Source organism: Gossypium arboreum, chromosome 10, assembly GCF_025698485.1.
Source record: "Gossypium arboreum isolate Shixiya-1 chromosome 10, ASM2569848v2, whole genome shotgun sequence".
Taxonomy (NCBI): Eukaryota; Viridiplantae; Streptophyta; class Magnoliopsida; order Malvales; family Malvaceae; genus Gossypium; species Gossypium arboreum.
This window is the reverse complement of record NC_069079.1, coordinates 38925780-38942990: the sequence shown is the minus strand read 5'-3', so window position 1 is coordinate 38942990 and position 17211 is coordinate 38925780. Positions and strand designations below refer to the sequence as shown.

Below are 17211 nucleotides of genomic sequence, written 5' to 3'. Positions count from 1 at the left end.
TCAAATGTTACCAATTATCGCTCACTAAACTTATTCAGGTAATTGAAGTTACATTGTTTGGCTAAAACCCTGCTATATATATATATATATATATATATATATATATATATATATATATATATTAGATTTGTATATGAAAAGATATTTTAATAATTTTATAATTAAATTAATATCGAATTGATCTGTGATACCAATTTAATAAAACACTTAAAATAAATATAAATAAATAGATATATTGCTTATTCCAGAAAAAAAAGCAATAAAATAATTTAAAAATTAAATATGCCAAAAGGCTACTTGTTAGTTTTAAGTAAACGGTTAATATATAGTTTTAAAATTTTATATTTAGGTCAAGCTTGTTGTATGGAAATTTTATATATTTGTTATACCCTTATTTCAACTTGGACACGTGACAGTATGAGAAGTAACTTAAAAAACATTCGTAGATATCCCTCCATCTTATACCATCAATGGTGGCCTTTTGGCTAATAATGAATGACAAACCACCCACATGCCTCACGCTATGCACGAGGAAGCCATTCGATTTTGGCCTCCAACAAGCCACCCACTTTTGGCCACCCATTACGGATTGCTTACGGGGACCACTAAAGGACTATTAAGACATAAGAATCTCATATTACCTCAGCAAGAGGAATGTCAAAGCAGGACCACAATATTATTCTTGACAACAACTGGCATGTAAAGGACTTGTCACTTGACGGACCACACGAGTAGACCACCATCTATATTGTCAGTGCCAAACAAGGGGACCTTCCCCTATATATTCTCCAACACACGAGGTATTAAGGACCTTCTCCCCTGTCCTCACTTAAGACTTTCACAAGTTTGGCCTTCTCCAATCTCATCCTCTCTTATCTCTTCCTCCTTCTCCTTCTCCTCCCTCAATTCTTCCGAGTCTCCACCTGTTACAGATGAATCAAACCCCACTAATATCCACCACCATCTCTTCCTTATCTCCTCCTTATTGGATACTAGTACCAACAATACTCTCATCTCATCTCATGTCATCATGCCCTTCTTTGCTGTTTGAGTACATGCCCTTAAGGTACCAAAATAAAATTCCAAAATTCATAAAAAAAAATGATGTAAATATGCTTAGATTATATTAATTTTGAAATTAGATAAATTAGTTTCCATTATTTTTATACTAGTTTTTAAAACTAATTGTATTGTTTGGTTCAATTTTAATTAACTTTCTAAATAATATATTTTAATTAGTTTTAATTCATTATTTGAATTTTTATTATAATTAAAATATATTAGATTATTTGACAATTCAAATATAATAAGAAAAATTCCAAATCATAATTAGAGCATTTGTACTATATTCAATGTACAAAATAAATTTGCTTATGTAATTAATATAAAAAGTATTATTTAAAATAATAACTAATATACATAATTAAAATATATAAATTATTTTGATAATTCAAACATAATGCTAATAAAATTTACTATTTAAAACTGAAGTAATGTAATTAATAAAATTAATTTTTTTAATTCGTACAAACTATATTGTAAATTAAACTCTTCACTATCTATTTTTTAATTTATTTTCTTAATAATCAATATATTGACCATAATAATTAATAATAAATATATTAGACTAGATTGTATAAATATATTATTTACAAAATTTTGTATATATAAATACAAAGTTACTTAATATTATATAAAATAATTAAAATTTACAATTTAAAACTAAAATAATATAATTATTTCCTTTTACTTTTTGTTAATGAAAACATAATAATTTAAATATAAAGAAATACTAAATTTTATTTGTAATTGATATATGATTCTAATATTAATTAAGTGATAATTAATATGCTTAGAGTTCTATTAAAGTAATATTTTAATTTTAAATCAATAAATTTTACATAAAATTGATGATTGCAATTTAAATTATAAGTATCACAATTTTTTTACTGATAATTATAAATTAAATTATAATTATTTTTAAATATATAATTATAGTAACTTCTATTAAATTATAATTTTTTAAAATACAACTATCACAACTTCTATTTTACATCAATTTTTAACTAATAATTCTAAATTAAATATTATAATTATTTTTAAATGCTAATATTGTAATATGACAAAAATAAAAGATATTCTCATTTTTCCAAATCCATACCTATATATAAAGATAATCAGTCCCATTAATTTTTTTATTAATGGATTCAACAATTTGTTCAATTTTAGAAATTTAAAAAAAATTGAAAAAAATATGTTAAAAATTCAAAAAATCTAACAACCCAAAAAAATCATTAAAAGTCTCCAAATTTGAAAGAAATTATTAAAAATTCAAAACTGATAGAATTGCAAAATTTTAAAATTTGCATTGAAATTAAAAATATAATAAATTCCAAATAAATAATTATAAAAAATTCCCAAAAGGATTAAAATTGGAATAAAGAAAAATAAAAATAGAAAAAGGTTATAAATTATGTGAATAGTTAGTCGTTGGGAAATTATGACACTTAGCTTGAAAGGAATGGCAACCTTTTTTACAAACGAAACCAGCTTTGCTGCCGCCCTACCCCACCCCAGCTCCTTTCCACGCAACTCAGAAACATTCCAGTTTTCCCTCATTTAAAAATTTGAAAATTAATAAACACTAAACAGGAAATTAAATTTGGAAGGAAAAACTAAATTCAAAATTGATGTCATAATGTTAGAATGTTAATTAACATATTTATATAGATGTGTCTTGTCATGTTTGATGGCTTTGTGTCATCATCAAGTCGTACAAATCAACAGTGTCAACTCTAACCTCCCTCTGTCCCCCATGAAACACAGGGACCATTGCCTTCCATGGCTAAACTCTTACACACCCAACTTGGCCTCCAACACCCTTTTTTTTCTTTTTAATCATTCGAGCCTTGGCCTTTTAGACATGTTTTGTTTTTTTAAGCGCACACATATTTCAGTTTTTCAACTTCTCTAACTTTCTTACATACTATTTGCTTCCTCAACCCTCTACAAAACCTTTATATTTAGATTGCTTACTCGCTTTACATTATTACAAATAGCTCGTTTCTTACACCTCTATTAACACCATCATTTTTTATGCAATACACATGCTACATTATTACACACAACATCCCTTACATTTCTACTTTCCCTCTAAAGCTAAATTTTGCATACATTTTTTTCCAATTTTGCAAAATGAAACATATATTTTTCCATAAATTTCGTTTATAAGATTTCATCAATACTTTTTTGTCTCAAGAAAAATTATTTATTATTTTCTCTTCGACAATGGAGGACAGGTGTTACACATATTAAAAACGGAAATTAAAACCTCACCAAATTTCGCCCTCTATCAATTTTTATATTCCACATAAGATCAAGCTTGCACAAAGCTCAATCACTTATTCTAATAATATTACTATTACTCACAATTAACATATCCTATAACCTCATCACAACAAGTCACATTACCAACAAGCATTCACTCAAGATGGAAAGATACGCGACACATAAATATTCCCTTAAATACTCCCCCAAACTTCTCATAAAGGGGACCAATCTTTCTATCACCCCTCTCTCTCTCTTTGCTTTTGATTTCATCATCATTTTTTATCAGCAAAACTCAATCAAGCCTTTTTCTACCATACTTAAATCAATTTAGCCCCAAATTAATTTTTAGGTTTATATTTTAGTTTTTTTTCTTTTAGTTTGCGGTAATTAAGAGAAAGGTTTTAGACAAATTTGTTGTTTTCTAAAATTGCTGAATGGGGACTGTTTACAGTGTGGATTCCAATGATAGAGACGAAATTGATTCCAACTCTGAAGCTTGAATGTGATTTTAGCATTTTTCCTTCCAACACTATACCCATACATCCAAGGGTCGACTTTTCTACCCATAATCAAAAGCGTGTTTGATATTTTTAGGGATTTTTTATTTTTTAAATCTCATCAATGATTTCTATTAATAGAAAGATTAAATTGATTTAATTATTATCGATTAGGATTTAATTCAGTACAAGTTGACTCTTAATTAATTTCTTATTTTCTATTAAGAATATTTTTTTTTGCACCTTGTCCTTGCAAAAATGGATTAAAATTATTCAAAATAAGATAAAATTATTATGATAATGTAAGATTCGGTCAGTATTAAAACCAAACCGACTAATCAAACTAGTTAGATCTAAAACTAATTAAAATACTAATTCTAACAAAATGACTAAACCAACCTTTGAGTAAACCATTCAACATCAATTAAAAAATTAATAGTTGAATAGGTTTAAAAAATTTTAATTAATTTTATGAATTTTAATTGTTTATTTAATTATTATTGTTGAACCAACTATTGAAGTTATAAAAATAAGAATCGATGATCAGATCAGCTTCATCATTGGTTCATTTTTCAAAACATCAATAAAATTAAGTGGAAGAGATGTAATAACTAGCACTCAATCCCTAAATCCTGAGGCCAACACAGAAGCTTTATCCATTTCCTTCTTAAAGTAGTTGGTAAATGGTACTGATAATAACTATTAACAACTCAAGATATTCTTCTTCCTATAAAAGTATCATAAAAGCCATGTATTGAAAGTCAAATTATATTATCTTTATTCAAAAAATTAACTAATCAATCCTATACATTAGATTAAAGAATAAATTAATCTTTTTATTAGAAATTTTATTTATTTGTATTATTAAAACTGATGTAATTGATATAATAACTAAACAATAACATATGACGTGTCATGGGTATCTCCTGCCAGCATACAAAGGTCAATTTTTAACAATAGAAATGGATAAAACTTTTAACAAAAAAATCGATTTACCATTTTTTTTATCTAATATACAAGATTAATTTTTCTATTTTTTAAATAAAAAGAATAAAATACAATCTAGCTTTGATATAGAATCCCTCGTGATAATTTTACCTCTTCTTCCGAAGTTGAGAATATATCACACATTGTGTGAACCAAAGGCGCTCTCACAAGATTATCATCACACAAACCGGAACCACTTATCCGAATATCATATTTTCCAAAACCCCAATCGACATTTTGTTCATCTTCATATCATATTTTTCATATTCAAATCTTCCAAATGTTTCTTATTAGTCTGACACTTCACCACTAAAATGTCTCTGCTTCTTTAGGATAAAATTTTGTCAACGCTATCCAAATAATACAGATGTGTAACTTTTCTACTTCAGCTTTCAAGATACAAACAATAAAAAATCAAAATCGAAAGAGGATATACTATAAGGGTAGGTATATGGGTCAAACCAGAAAAAAGGTACCAATCTTCTTGTCTAATTTTGTAATGAAGTTTCCAACACATTCATTGTCCACTTTTCTGATGAAACATCTGACATCCATATGACAACCATTGTCAAAGACTCCGTCTAATAGAGATTAAGAGAAAGAACTCTTTTCTAGCATGATCAGAATGAAATAAAGAATTTCAGATCTTCACCCACAGTTACTGCGTACTTCACATCAACTCACACCAAAAATATTCAACAAATCTGAAATTTTGATTGTGCAAATTACCTATTTGTTTGTGGGAGGGAAGGATTATGACCCGCACAAATATACAAACAAAGCGGTTTATAAAGAATCAACGGGGAATAAATTTAACTACAACATTGGCATTAGCAGCAAGGAATAGTTTTTATGTGTGTATCAATTTTCAAAAACTAACGATCTGCTTTGAAATTTGCAGAAAGAGAAGAAAAACTGAAGGCACCAAACAATTTGAAATGATAGCTTGCTCACCTTATTATTGTCTGAGAGAAACTGTTCTGCAAAGATTGAAGTGACCTGCAGGAAAAATTGACATCACGGATAAGAGGATGCTATATTATGAAATTTCCACGACTAAGTTCGAAGTAGAAATTGACCCTTTCCTTAACTAAGTTTGTTTTCAATACGTTGGCTTAGATTCTTCATTTTTTCTTCTTGAAATGCCCGGGTCCAACACTCATGTCTAAGTAACACTTGCTCAAACATAAATACAAGGAAATGACCTTCCAAGGACTCCTAATACATGAAAAAACTTAAAAATTTTGAATATTCTTATATTTGACAGTTATACAAGTATGAATAACATAGTTTTTCATGATAATGCTACTAACAAAGGTTTGGACAATTACAGCTTCATTAATCGGAACAACATAGATTTTTATGACTGATACTATGTAAGATTTGGACAATGATGGCTTCATTTGACTGCTGTCGACAATCAAGTTAGATGAATACTCAAAAAGAGAAAAAGAAAGTATTAATTTGATTCAATATGAGTTAGTTTCAGATGCTTGCTTATTTTACGAGTCAAATGAAGTGTGAGAAATTTAAAAGCAATATATTTTAAGTAATCACTACTAATTAAGATATGTTTTGTATAAATTTAATGGAACAAATCCATTGTCAAAAACGTATTAATCTATGATAATCTGTGTATAGAAAATTAAAAAAAGCAACAAAAATAGGATGCATTTTTACTAGATATAAATATCATTTTCTCGACTCCAGGTGGCCAATCAAACCTGGTTGACAAACATCTTGTGCAAACAAGCCTCCTTTCCTTCCCTCTATACAGTTATGCAAGGAAGAAATATATACCCGATGCATATATTATTTCACTTGAACCAACATTTTCTTACTTAGATATGACCTCAGTCAAAGCTTCCTATACGCTCAAATTAAATTATTACAACATAATACTAAGCAAAATTTTCTTCAGCATCTATCATGGTCTAGAAGAGAAAAGGAGAAGGCACTTAACACTTACTATAGACAATACTTGGCTTTGCAATATGAATTCATAAGGAAAACAGAAACCAATGTTTTGAATTTGGCCCGCGCAAACTTCGCAAATCACTAAAGAAAAAAAGAACAAATTGAATATGTTTAGACAAAATGTGAAGAATAGCTAAAACACAGAGCATATTCAAATCAAGAAACTTCAAATTTATCACAGCATATTCTACAATAGCAGCCAAAAAGAGTACTAGAAACTCTCCAAGTGCCTCAGGCACAAGTTCCACTACTAACAGAGAGGATACAAAACTATCTCCGTCACAGCAGAAAATATATAAATGAATTCTAACAAAGCTAATTCTTAAAAATCCATGTTCTCAAGGGTAACTTTAAACCTAACTGCCTATCCATACCAGGAAATTAATTAATCACTTGTTTTAGTCAAAAGCAAGGAAATCAACTAATTGCCTCTTTCCTAATAGGTAAAAACATCTTCACCTAAAGCAAGTCTAAGATTAATAAATTCTGCATGCAATGATGAGGGCACAGCAGAGAAAAAACAGCCCAGCAAAGGTAATATTGCCTTAAATTGAAAAAAGAAAAAGAAAAAGAAAAGTTCAAAATTAGTTTTATGCACAATCCTACATTTCAAATTTAGTATTATCTTTAAAAAAGATGCAATCAAGCATGATTTAATCAAATAACTATCATAATAAATTCACTCCATATACATATGCCAAGTGCCAACTATTATCACTAACATATAGAACATGCTCTGTATCAAAAACGGTGGATTTAGACTCTCATGCTTTGTTCCGGTGTATGAGGAAAAAGCTGTCAAAGTCAAACCCTGATAGGAGAACAAAGTTGGTGGAAGTTGAACACCTTGAACGGGAAAGGGATAGGTTATCGTAGGAAATATTATGGTTTTTTTACATAGGTGCTAAAAACACTCCATCTCTCTCCCACGCACCAGACAGAATGAACAGCAAACTAGTTGCATGAACCCAACCACGAATACTACAGCCTTTTTTTATCATAATCTTCTTGTTATATTCAGACTAACTTTTGATTTCCTTGTATGTAATGAAATCAAGAGAACAGAAAGAACAAACCTCTTTCTCATATATAAACCTGTGATTTTATTTAAAAGGGGTGGGCAAATGCTGAAATTAATTGAACAAATGAAAGCATAAAAAGAACCTTGGAAACCAGCCGCATGGATCTTCGAGGAAGAACCTTCCTACTAAGATGCTTTGCGCTTCTTAAAACCTTGGAATCAAGCATGCTACAATTATTTTGATCACCACTTACATATGCTCCCTTTTTCCCGAGTCCATTAGAATCAACATTATCAAGCATTCCACAATTTTCAAATAACTCATTGTGTGAGCATCTGGAAAGGGCAATCATACACTCAAATCAACACATAAAATAAATATTTTATAGCATATAATTAAATTAAGAAGGATAATTACTCCAAACTCTCTCCCCAATTAATAATTTTGCTCCTATCCTGCAAGCAGTTTCATACAGTATAATTTTAGTTGTTTCATTGAGTATACAGAGACCAAACAGACATGTACTTAGATTTCCAAGCCCAACTCTAATCCTAACCCATAAAAAGAAACAAAAATAAATAAATTGATTTTACAAAACCAAATTGTTCAGATTAGGAGGAAGATAAGATTTTTTTCTACTCATACGATGAACCCACTAGATACATATTCATAAAGAATGGCCAAATAACTTGAAAACAACACCTTAAACAATATCTCAAAATAATAACTTGCTAGTAAATTTTTACATGTAACAAGATGGCAAACAGAATAAGAAGAGTACAAGAACAGGAAGGGAAGGAGTAGAAAACTAGAGGTGAACTATTACCTGTTCTTCAACTAATATGGGCAACTGATTCCTATATGTCTCTTGATCAAGCCCAGTAGAGCCTACTAGTCCGCCTGGATCTGCATAAATATTATGCTTTGGATCAACTAAATTCACAAATTGACCATTTCCACGAGGTGGATGTAATTTGTTTTTCTGGTGAACAACATCTTTCGGCATTGGCATTGGCATCTGCAATGAACCATCCGACAGGCATCCAGGCCCAATTTCCCCAGAACTCACAAGATTAGAACCTTTATGCAAGGCAGAATTATCACATATTTCGTTTTCAAGATTAGAATTCTGATGCTTCACTGTGAGAAGATTTAGTGGACCATCTGATATATTTAACAGGCCATCACTAGCTAACATCTCCTGAGGAGAATTAATATTTGAATCAAGAGTTATCAAACACCCATCTTTGGCAGAGGATACACCAGAATAATTTACTTCATCTTGAAAATCAGGAAGAGCTTTAAATGAGGACAATCCCTGATGTCCTTCTAAAAGCTGTGATACTTCTACGGCTTCAGCACGTGATGTCATTGCAGTGGAATCCAAAGGCCCATCATCATCCCCATCAAGATGATCAAGCTGCAATGCATCATTTTCTTTTATGATCAAACTTGGGGGTAATCCAGAGTGTATATGGCTATCCTTTATTTTCTCAGCATCTACATTCAACTGAAAAGAATCTTTCACTGGTTTACTACTTTCCCCAAAGCATCCAAGCTCCTTATGAAAACTCTGAGACTTGCTATGGGACATTTCCTGGCATATGGAAACCTGACCCTTCAATTTCTCAACCCATTCAGATGGGTTTGAATTTAAATCAACATAAAGGTTAATCCCCTCTTCTGAACTGACGTGAAACTGAAAAGAAGGAGAAAGAGTAGGAGTATTTATGGAGGAACAGAACGCAGCCTCATTAGAACATGCACCAACATTTGTGTCTTTGTGTTCAGTTTGAGGCATATCATTCATCCTTCCATCCCTCGTGAGAGTCAAACAATTTCTGTTGAAGAATGTTGTTGGGAACTCGTTATTCCTAGAACCATTGTCATTATACTGAGTAACAAACTGAGGCTGTGGTGTTTGCTGGAAAAAAGTAGAACCAACACCATAGCCATCCTGCATTGATTGCCCCAGATAATTAGAAACTAGTTTTCAGCCCCATGAAGCAAACAATTAAGCATTTAAGGTTAAAGCATCCACGTCTCTCTGCCAGATAAATTTTGCTTAAAAATCTGTTAACTTTTCAGAGTCTATAGACTAAAAGACAGAAGTGTCATCTGGTAAAATCGTACTGCACTAGTGTATCTTCATTTTGGTGGAGGCGCTGGCTGTGTGTGTGTGTTGGTGAGGGTGATCATCTCATGTTTGGTTAGATGAAAAGTCTATATCTTTCATCAGGAACAACCCCGTTAGCCTAACACATGCAACAGCGGAGAAGAACCAGTCGGGAAGACGGAGTGAGGAGTTTTATGGATTTATTTGACTGCATCAGAAGTCAAATAGTATCCACACCTAAAACATAGACATCCAAGAATAGAAACGAACCTTATGATAAAAATTATCCCCTGCACAACAACCGAATGCATTACATTTAACAGATTGAGGATAATTGCCTCCATTAAAACTGTCTGCTGGACAAGAGATGAGTCCGTAAAAATCTGCAGCAGCCGAATGTTATTCTTACAAAGACTCATCAATTGTAGTAAGGAAATCATAGTACAGAAAACTAAGATAAAACTGATTAGCCACAAAAACCTGTGTATACCTTTATCAGCATTCCTGAAAGGGGGTTTCAGGGCCAACGGAATTCCAGACTCTTGAATCTCATCTGATCTTTCCGTTGTAGTCATTGAACCCAATCTCTGGGTCTGCATATTTTCAAAGATATTTTATGATGAGATAAACAAAATACTCAAAAGCTATGAAAATTCAGGAACTTGTTTTCAACAAATGAAAAAACCCATGTGAAGAATAAAGAATATTAGATAATGTTTTGTATTTGATAGGCCAGCAAACTTTACATCCAGATGCAGTTTATCAAATGGAACAGACTGAAGTCCATGAAACTCACTATGATAAGTGGCGCAGCTTATCTTGGCATGAAAACATTAAGTATGAGAACTGTGATTGAGATGACAGATGATAAGAGATGTTTATTAACAAAGACGAGTTAATGCAAAACATGCCAAAAACTTCTGTAACAAACAAAAAGAAGAAAAGATATGGCCACGAATAAAGATAAATAGTGCCTTATATGAAGATTATGAATAAAAACAACTTTTATTAAGAAAAATGGAATGAACATAGACCTTTTTTTCTGACTCTCACAGGATATAGTAATTGGTTAGGACATTTTCCCAAAACTACATTTCATATCAATAAATACCCCCCAAAATACTCTAAGGTACTCGTGGTAGACATAAAAAAGCAATACTGCCAGTGATGCCATTTTCAACAAATTCTTGATGCGCAATTTTCATCACGGTGGACAATAAAAAGTCCATCAATTCCCAAAGATGAGTATCTTCCCTTGAAAATTTGGCATATTATTTTGTCCCCATAACTTCCATTTTTCCTAATCATATTTCTACTTTCCATATTTTTGGAAACACCTACTACTTATCTTGAATGTTGTATCCATTTATATAACTGCACGCCATACAGCATCAGATGAAAAATTAGTTCAAAAAATACCTTCTGCAACCAATGCTGGCTAGAATCTCCCTGTTCCCTGCTAGCTAGCATCGTATTTATATTAATTGAGCTTTTAAAAGAAAATAACAAAATTAAGCATGTCAATCTTACAATTTTTCGTCATTACTAAAATATATACACAAAAAAATGAGCGCCAGAATTAACACTTATGGCATTTAAAATGCTTTCTTTGGATATCTCCATTCCGAATTATTATAAACTCTTTTTCCATTTTTTTCTGTTATTTTTCTTGTTCTTTGTTCCGATCTTTTTTTCTACTTAGAAACTCAAAGATTACTTTTTCCCCAAACTCTCATATGAAGAAAGTTCTAAAACTAAATCTAATCAAGTATTCCTATAAACAACATGTGCCAACATACAATTATCAGCTCAAATACAACATAACAAATGAAACATAAATATAACATAATGGAACTACTACACGAAGTAATCTAAGCTAACATATTGGCAAAAGTGAGTATGATATGCTTAGATTCTTAACTCTTAGTTGCCAAGGAAAAGGACAGCTCAATAAATTACCTCTAGATAGGAGGCCACTGATTTCCCCATATCCGAGCTCGACCTATTAGCAGGTAAACCATATTTTTTACATAAACTTTGAAGCTCTTTCCTTGAAAGGCTATGGTAGAAACCTTTATCTCTTTTATTGGCCATGCGTTGTCGACCAGTTAAATCTATAAAGAACAGCAGCAGATAAATTAATTTTGAGTCATTCAATGCACTTAACAAATGAAAGTTTGTGCTATAGTAGTTGCGAAAATCTAAAATTCAAACATCAGTAGTATCAAATAGAAAGTATATATCGAGTAAGAATATAAAACAAATCATGACCAAGCTATTTTAACCTAAAATTCAGTATCTCCTTACCTTAAAACTACTTCACCTTAAGAACCACACAAGCCAAAGAGAAAAAATTTAGAAAACGTGTTACGTTTGTTCACCAACCTTATCTGATAGCTAAGAAACAGTAGGGAAAAAAACAGCTGAAGCGTAGAGCTTCAACTAACAAAGTTGAAATTTGAACATATATATATATATTCCAAATGACGAAGAGTGAATTTTTTATAACTGTTTTCCTACATTTTCGGAGAAAGAAAATTGAAGAAAAAATGGTGAAAATTCCTTATCTGTTGTTGATATTTGTTTAGGAGATGAGAGAGAAGAAGAGGAAAAGGAAGGCGAATATTCACCTGCTCCTGGTTCTTTTTTTCCCGGAAAATAGCCTAGAAAGTGGTGGAAAATGAAGGGAAAATACCAAGCTTTACTTTAAGAGAAAAGAGGAGAGAGAGAGGGCTTTAGTCAGCAACGTGGTTTGAAAAATCAAAAAATGGGATCTCGTTTCGCTCTTTGCAGTGATTTGAAAATGGCAGTCCCCCAAAATCTTGTGATTTCGGTTTATATATTCACTTCTTTTATAAACATTAATCTGTATATAATTTATCTTATTTCTTATAATATTTTCATTTTTAATACGAGTAAATTTGCCCAACCAAATTACTAATTTCTAATCTACATTTACTTTTTAAATAATATATTTTAATTATTATTCTTGCATTTAATATATATATTATTCCAACCTAAGTAAAATATTTTTTTGAGTAATTATAAAAAAGAATAAAATTTTAACAGTAATCTAACTAGTGTAACTCAAACTAAAATTATATTGGCGCAAATAATATTCTATTCGTAATGTTAATATATTTAATGTTTTTAATAAAAAAATTATATTATAAAATGAAACAACTGGCGTGAACTATTCAGGTAGTAATTTTCGGACTAAAAACTTCAATGTTTAAAAAAATCTTAAAATATCAAAAAAAAAGTGATATATTTGGAGATCGAATTAAGCCTTTGGGAAAGATGAGTATACTTAATTAAAATTTCTCCCTCAATCAGTAATAAATTGTTTGCTTTTCTTGAAGCAAGTTAATAGGGAAGAAAAATAAAACAAAAAGTTATATTCCGAATATAGAATAAGAAATCAAGTAGCTTCAAAGTACATATGGGATACTATGATATAAAAATACACTCCATCAAATTCATTATCAAGGTGATAGGGAACCACAGAAGGGAAAGAAAATTATGGTTTAAGGACAACCTTCTTGTTGATGATGATGATGATGTTAATTTAAAATTTATACTATGGGAGATAATATTGATTTTGACAATTTTAAATATAAAACACAAATTAAGTAATCTTTTGAATAAATTAATTTCATAAAAGGAAAATTGGTTTTTGAAGTAATAATGTAACATAAATGCTAATAATTCATATTACGTTATAGCCATTCAAATTCAAAATGTAAGTAATAAATATAATCAAGATTATTTAGCATTAAATAGGGTAATTAAAGGAAATTATTATTCTTTATTATTTTTAACCTATAGATTTCCTTACCTGCTGAACTCTCCTAAAAGCCAGAATCTCCAGCTTTGCTCTCTCTCACAAACCAGGTAAGCAATATTTACATTTCATTATCAGTTCTTTTTCAAAACTAGGGTTAGCACCATACCTTTATTTTGCATAATATCTCAGACTCATGTTCTAATCCGGCACAAATGTTGAATAGGAGTAACTTAATTAACATGTCAGGTTTTGCTATACTTTCTAACATTTACAACAACTGTTGTGACATTCTTTTTTGTTTTTGGTTACTAAAATCCGACATTTGATGCAGATTTTTGAACAATGTCTGAACCGGACACAGACTTTTCATTGAAGGAAACTTCACCAAACATTGGTGGAGGAAGAGTCTCCGGCAGTGAAAAGCTTACGTCATCATTCGACCTTGTGGAACAGCTACATTTTTTGTATGTAAAAATGGTGAGGGCCAAAGGTTTACTACCTTCACCATGTAATCCATTTGTTGAAGTAAAGGTTGGTAATTACGAAGGCACAACCAAGTCCTTGGAGAATAACCCTGATCCTGAGTGGAACCAAGTGTTCGCCTTCTCCAAAGATCGAATCCAGGCCGTCACGGTTGAGATAACTGTGAGGAACAAAGAGAGTTCGACCAATGACAAAGTCGTAGGCAAACTCCGTTTCGATATACCGGACATTCCTAGCCGTGTTCCCCCGGATAGTCCGCTCGCGCCGCAGTGGTATAGCTTGGAGGATGAAAATGGAAGCAAAGGTGAAAGAGGGGAATTAATGTTGGCTATCTGGATGGGGACTCAAGCCGATGAAGTGTTTCCCGATGCATGGCATTCGGATGCAGCTTCCGTTAACGGCGAAAGCATTGCGAATACTCGATCCAAAGTGTACATTTCCCCTAGACTTTGGTATCTTAGAATCAATATAATTCAAGCACAAGACTTGGTGCCTATGAATAACAAAAGGATCCCTCAAGTTTATGTGAAAGCTATGCTTGGGAATATGGCTTTGAGGAGTCGGTTTTCGCCCGATAAGAGCCTAAACCCGACGTGGAATGAGGATTTGATGTTCGTCGCAGCGGAACCTTTTGATGATCCGTTGATGTTGAGTGTGGTGGATAAGTTAAGTGATAACAAGGAGGAAGTACTCGGGAGTTGCTCGATTCATTTATCGAAAGTCGAGAAGAGGCTAATGCCGATACCTATCGAGGCAAACTGGTACAATCTCGAGCAATCCGTTCAGGACAATCGAAACAATAAGGAAGTAAGGTTTGCCAGCAGGCTACATTTGAGGGTCTGTTTAGATGGAGGCTATCATGTTCTTGATGAGTCCATTTATTACAGTAGTGATTTCAGGGCAACATCCAAATTCTTATGGCCTCCTGCCATTGGTGTCTTGGAGCTCGGGATCTTGAACGCATCTGGCTTGCTTCCAATGAAGTCGAAAAATGGACGTGGAACGACCGATGCTTATTGTGTTGCAAAATACGGGCCTAAATGGGTTAGAACGAGGACGATTGTCAACAGTTTTGCTCCGAAATGGAACGAGCAATATACCTGGGATGTCTATGATCCTTATACGGTTATCACCATCGGAGTTTTCGATAACTGTCACTTGCAAGGAGGAAGTAACGCTGTAGATTCGCAGGACCGGAGAATCGGGAAGGTAAGGATCCGACTGTCTACGCTTAATGCCGATCGGATTTACACACTTTCTTATCCACTTATAGTGTTGGAACCTAATGGAGTGAAGAAAACGGGTGAAATTCAATTGTCAGTGAGATTTACATGCTCATCTACATGGAATCTATTACAATCTTATACGCAACCTTTGCTCCCCCAAATGCATTACCTTCTTCCATTATCCGTTTATCAAATCGAGAGTTTACGGCACCAAGCTACACATACTCTATCCTCTAGATTGCGTCGTGCCGAGCCACCGTTACAGAGCGAAGTTGTGGAGTATATGCTGGATGTTGGCTCCAATGTGTGGAGTTTAAGAAGGGGGAGAGCTAATCTTGAAAGACTCTTGGCAGCATTTAATCTACTTGTTGAAGCATGGAAATGGTTCGATCAGATACGGAAATGGAAGAATCCGATCTCGACAATGGCGGTTCACTTTCTATATTCGATGTTAATACTTTTCCCCGATATGATATTACCCTTAGTTTTTCTCATTTGTGTTGTACATGGAGCTTCCCAGTACAGGAAAAGGCCAAGACATCCTCCACACATGGATACTAAGTTGTCACTCGTCGAGTCCGTGCAGTCCGATGATTTCGATGAGGAGTTCGACACATTCCCAACTTCAAAAAACGTGAAAGTTCTTAAAAAGAGGTATGATCGGCTGAGAAGCATTGCGGGGAGGATGATGACGATAATCGGAGACTTGGCAACTCAAGCTGAGAGGCTTAATTCTATGCTAAGCTGGAGAGATCCCAGAGCTACTTCATTGTTTATGGCATTTTGTTTAATAGCTTGCATAGCATTCTATTTGGTTCCTTGGCGCTTTTTTGCACTCGGATTCGGGTTTTTTGGGATGAGACATCCTCGGTTTCGAATCAGCATTCCTTCAATGCCCCAAAACTTCTTCAAAAGATTGCCTGCAAGAACAGATAGTATGATATGAGCCGGAGGACAAGGGACCTGATCGATGTTGGAAGAAAGTAATGCAAATTCTTTACATTAATTACTGTCAAACTTTGGTCTCTCTGTGTGTTTTGGACTTAAATATCTTCCATATAAAATGAATGTATGCTGTTGATCAGCTCAAACTCGCAGTATGCATGGAATTAACCAAGATTAGGGGAACTTGGGTGAAAAAGGGTCTTGCTGGTATGTAATTATGTGCTAGACATCGATTATTTTCTATTTTTTATTTTTATTTTATGTTTTTCTATGTACTTCGAAATGTATATCCTGAACAGACGGAGCCAAATATATACATATATATCTATTCTGAACGGGTTTCGGAATTCATTGGAGCGGACCATATTCTCAAGTCACGTTTTATAAAGATTAATTTTGAAATCATCCAACCTAATGGGCATTTGGTCTAGTGGTATGATTCTTGCTTAGGGTGCGAGAGGTGCCGAGTTCAATTCTCAGAATGCCCCTTTTTTTCATGTAAATAGTCTAATTCTAGGTTTGGTCCCTTTACTCTACAAAAATTATGCAATTTAGTTTTTATATTCTAATTTTGCACAATTTGATCTCCTACTTTTTAAGTGTTATTAGTTAAATTAAATTGTTAACACAATTAATTGTTCTTGTTAAAATTTTGACTTTCATTTGAGCTTGAATGCTTAAGGATAATTATTTAAAAAAAGTCAAACAAACAATTTAGCTCAATAAATTTATGCTTTAAGGCATTTTTATTAAATTAGTACTTTAATGAAAATAGTTAATAGTGTTAATAATTTGGCCTAATTAAAAATACTATAAAAGTAAGAAAATCAAATTGAGACAA

General features: G+C 32.3%; 2 protein-coding genes across 9 annotated transcripts; one reads left to right on the top strand and one right to left on the bottom strand.

The window, feature by feature from the left end:
* Positions 1-4800: 4800 nt before the first annotated feature.
* On the bottom strand, positions 4801-12786 carry LOC108487124 (uncharacterized). Of its 8 annotated transcripts, none has more exons than XR_008272795.1 (10): positions 12560-12786; positions 11889-12043; positions 10420-10522; positions 10200-10312; positions 8640-9770; positions 8231-8268; positions 7956-8148; positions 6784-6872; positions 5769-5813; positions 4801-5543 (listed from the first exon to the last, which is right to left on the bottom strand). XR_008272795.1 is itself a non-coding variant. In XM_053020677.1 (9 exons), the coding sequence occupies exons 2-9, from the start codon at positions 12021-12023 to the stop codon at positions 5490-5492; spliced, it is 1812 nt and encodes a 603-aa protein (XP_052876637.1). In that variant the 5' UTR covers positions 12024-12043; positions 12560-12786; the 3' UTR covers positions 4801-5489. The 8 variants fall into 8 exon arrangements, 4 of the variants coding, with proteins under 4 accessions (XP_052876637.1, XP_017646859.1, XP_017646857.1 ...); XR_001871596.2 differs by having other exon boundaries at positions 4801-5358; XR_008272796.1 differs by having other exon boundaries at positions 5286-5358; positions 6778-6872.
* A 924-nt stretch (positions 12787-13710) lies between these two features.
* LOC108488760 (FT-interacting protein 3-like) lies at positions 13711-16566 on the top strand. The gene is made up of 2 exons (XM_017793045.2): positions 13711-13823; positions 14048-16566. The coding sequence occupies exon 2, from the start codon at positions 14059-14061 to the stop codon at positions 16369-16371; it is 2313 nt and encodes a 770-aa protein (XP_017648534.1). The 5' UTR covers positions 13711-13823; positions 14048-14058; the 3' UTR covers positions 16372-16566.
* Positions 16567-17211: the final 645 nt, after the last annotated feature.

What these genes read in the sequence shown, in the direction of transcription:
- LOC108487124 (XM_017791368.2), bottom strand. Translation starts at nt 12,023, where the DNA reads ATGGCCAATAAAAGAGATAAAGGTTTCTACCATAGCCTTTCAAGGAAA. An exon ending in GGGATAATTTTTATCATAAG is followed by an intron (nt 9,771 to 10,199) that starts GTTCGTTTCTAT and finishes CAATCAATGCAG; the next exon opens with GATGGCTATGGTGTTGGTTC. An exon ending in AATTGGGGAGAGAGTTTGGA is followed by an intron (nt 8,149 to 8,230) that starts GTAATTATCCTT and finishes TGCCCTTTCCAG; the next exon opens with ATGCTCACACAATGAGTTAT.
- LOC108488760 (XM_017793045.2), top strand. Translation starts at nt 14,059, where the DNA reads ATGTCTGAACCGGACACAGACTTTTCATTGAAGGAAACTTCACCAAAC.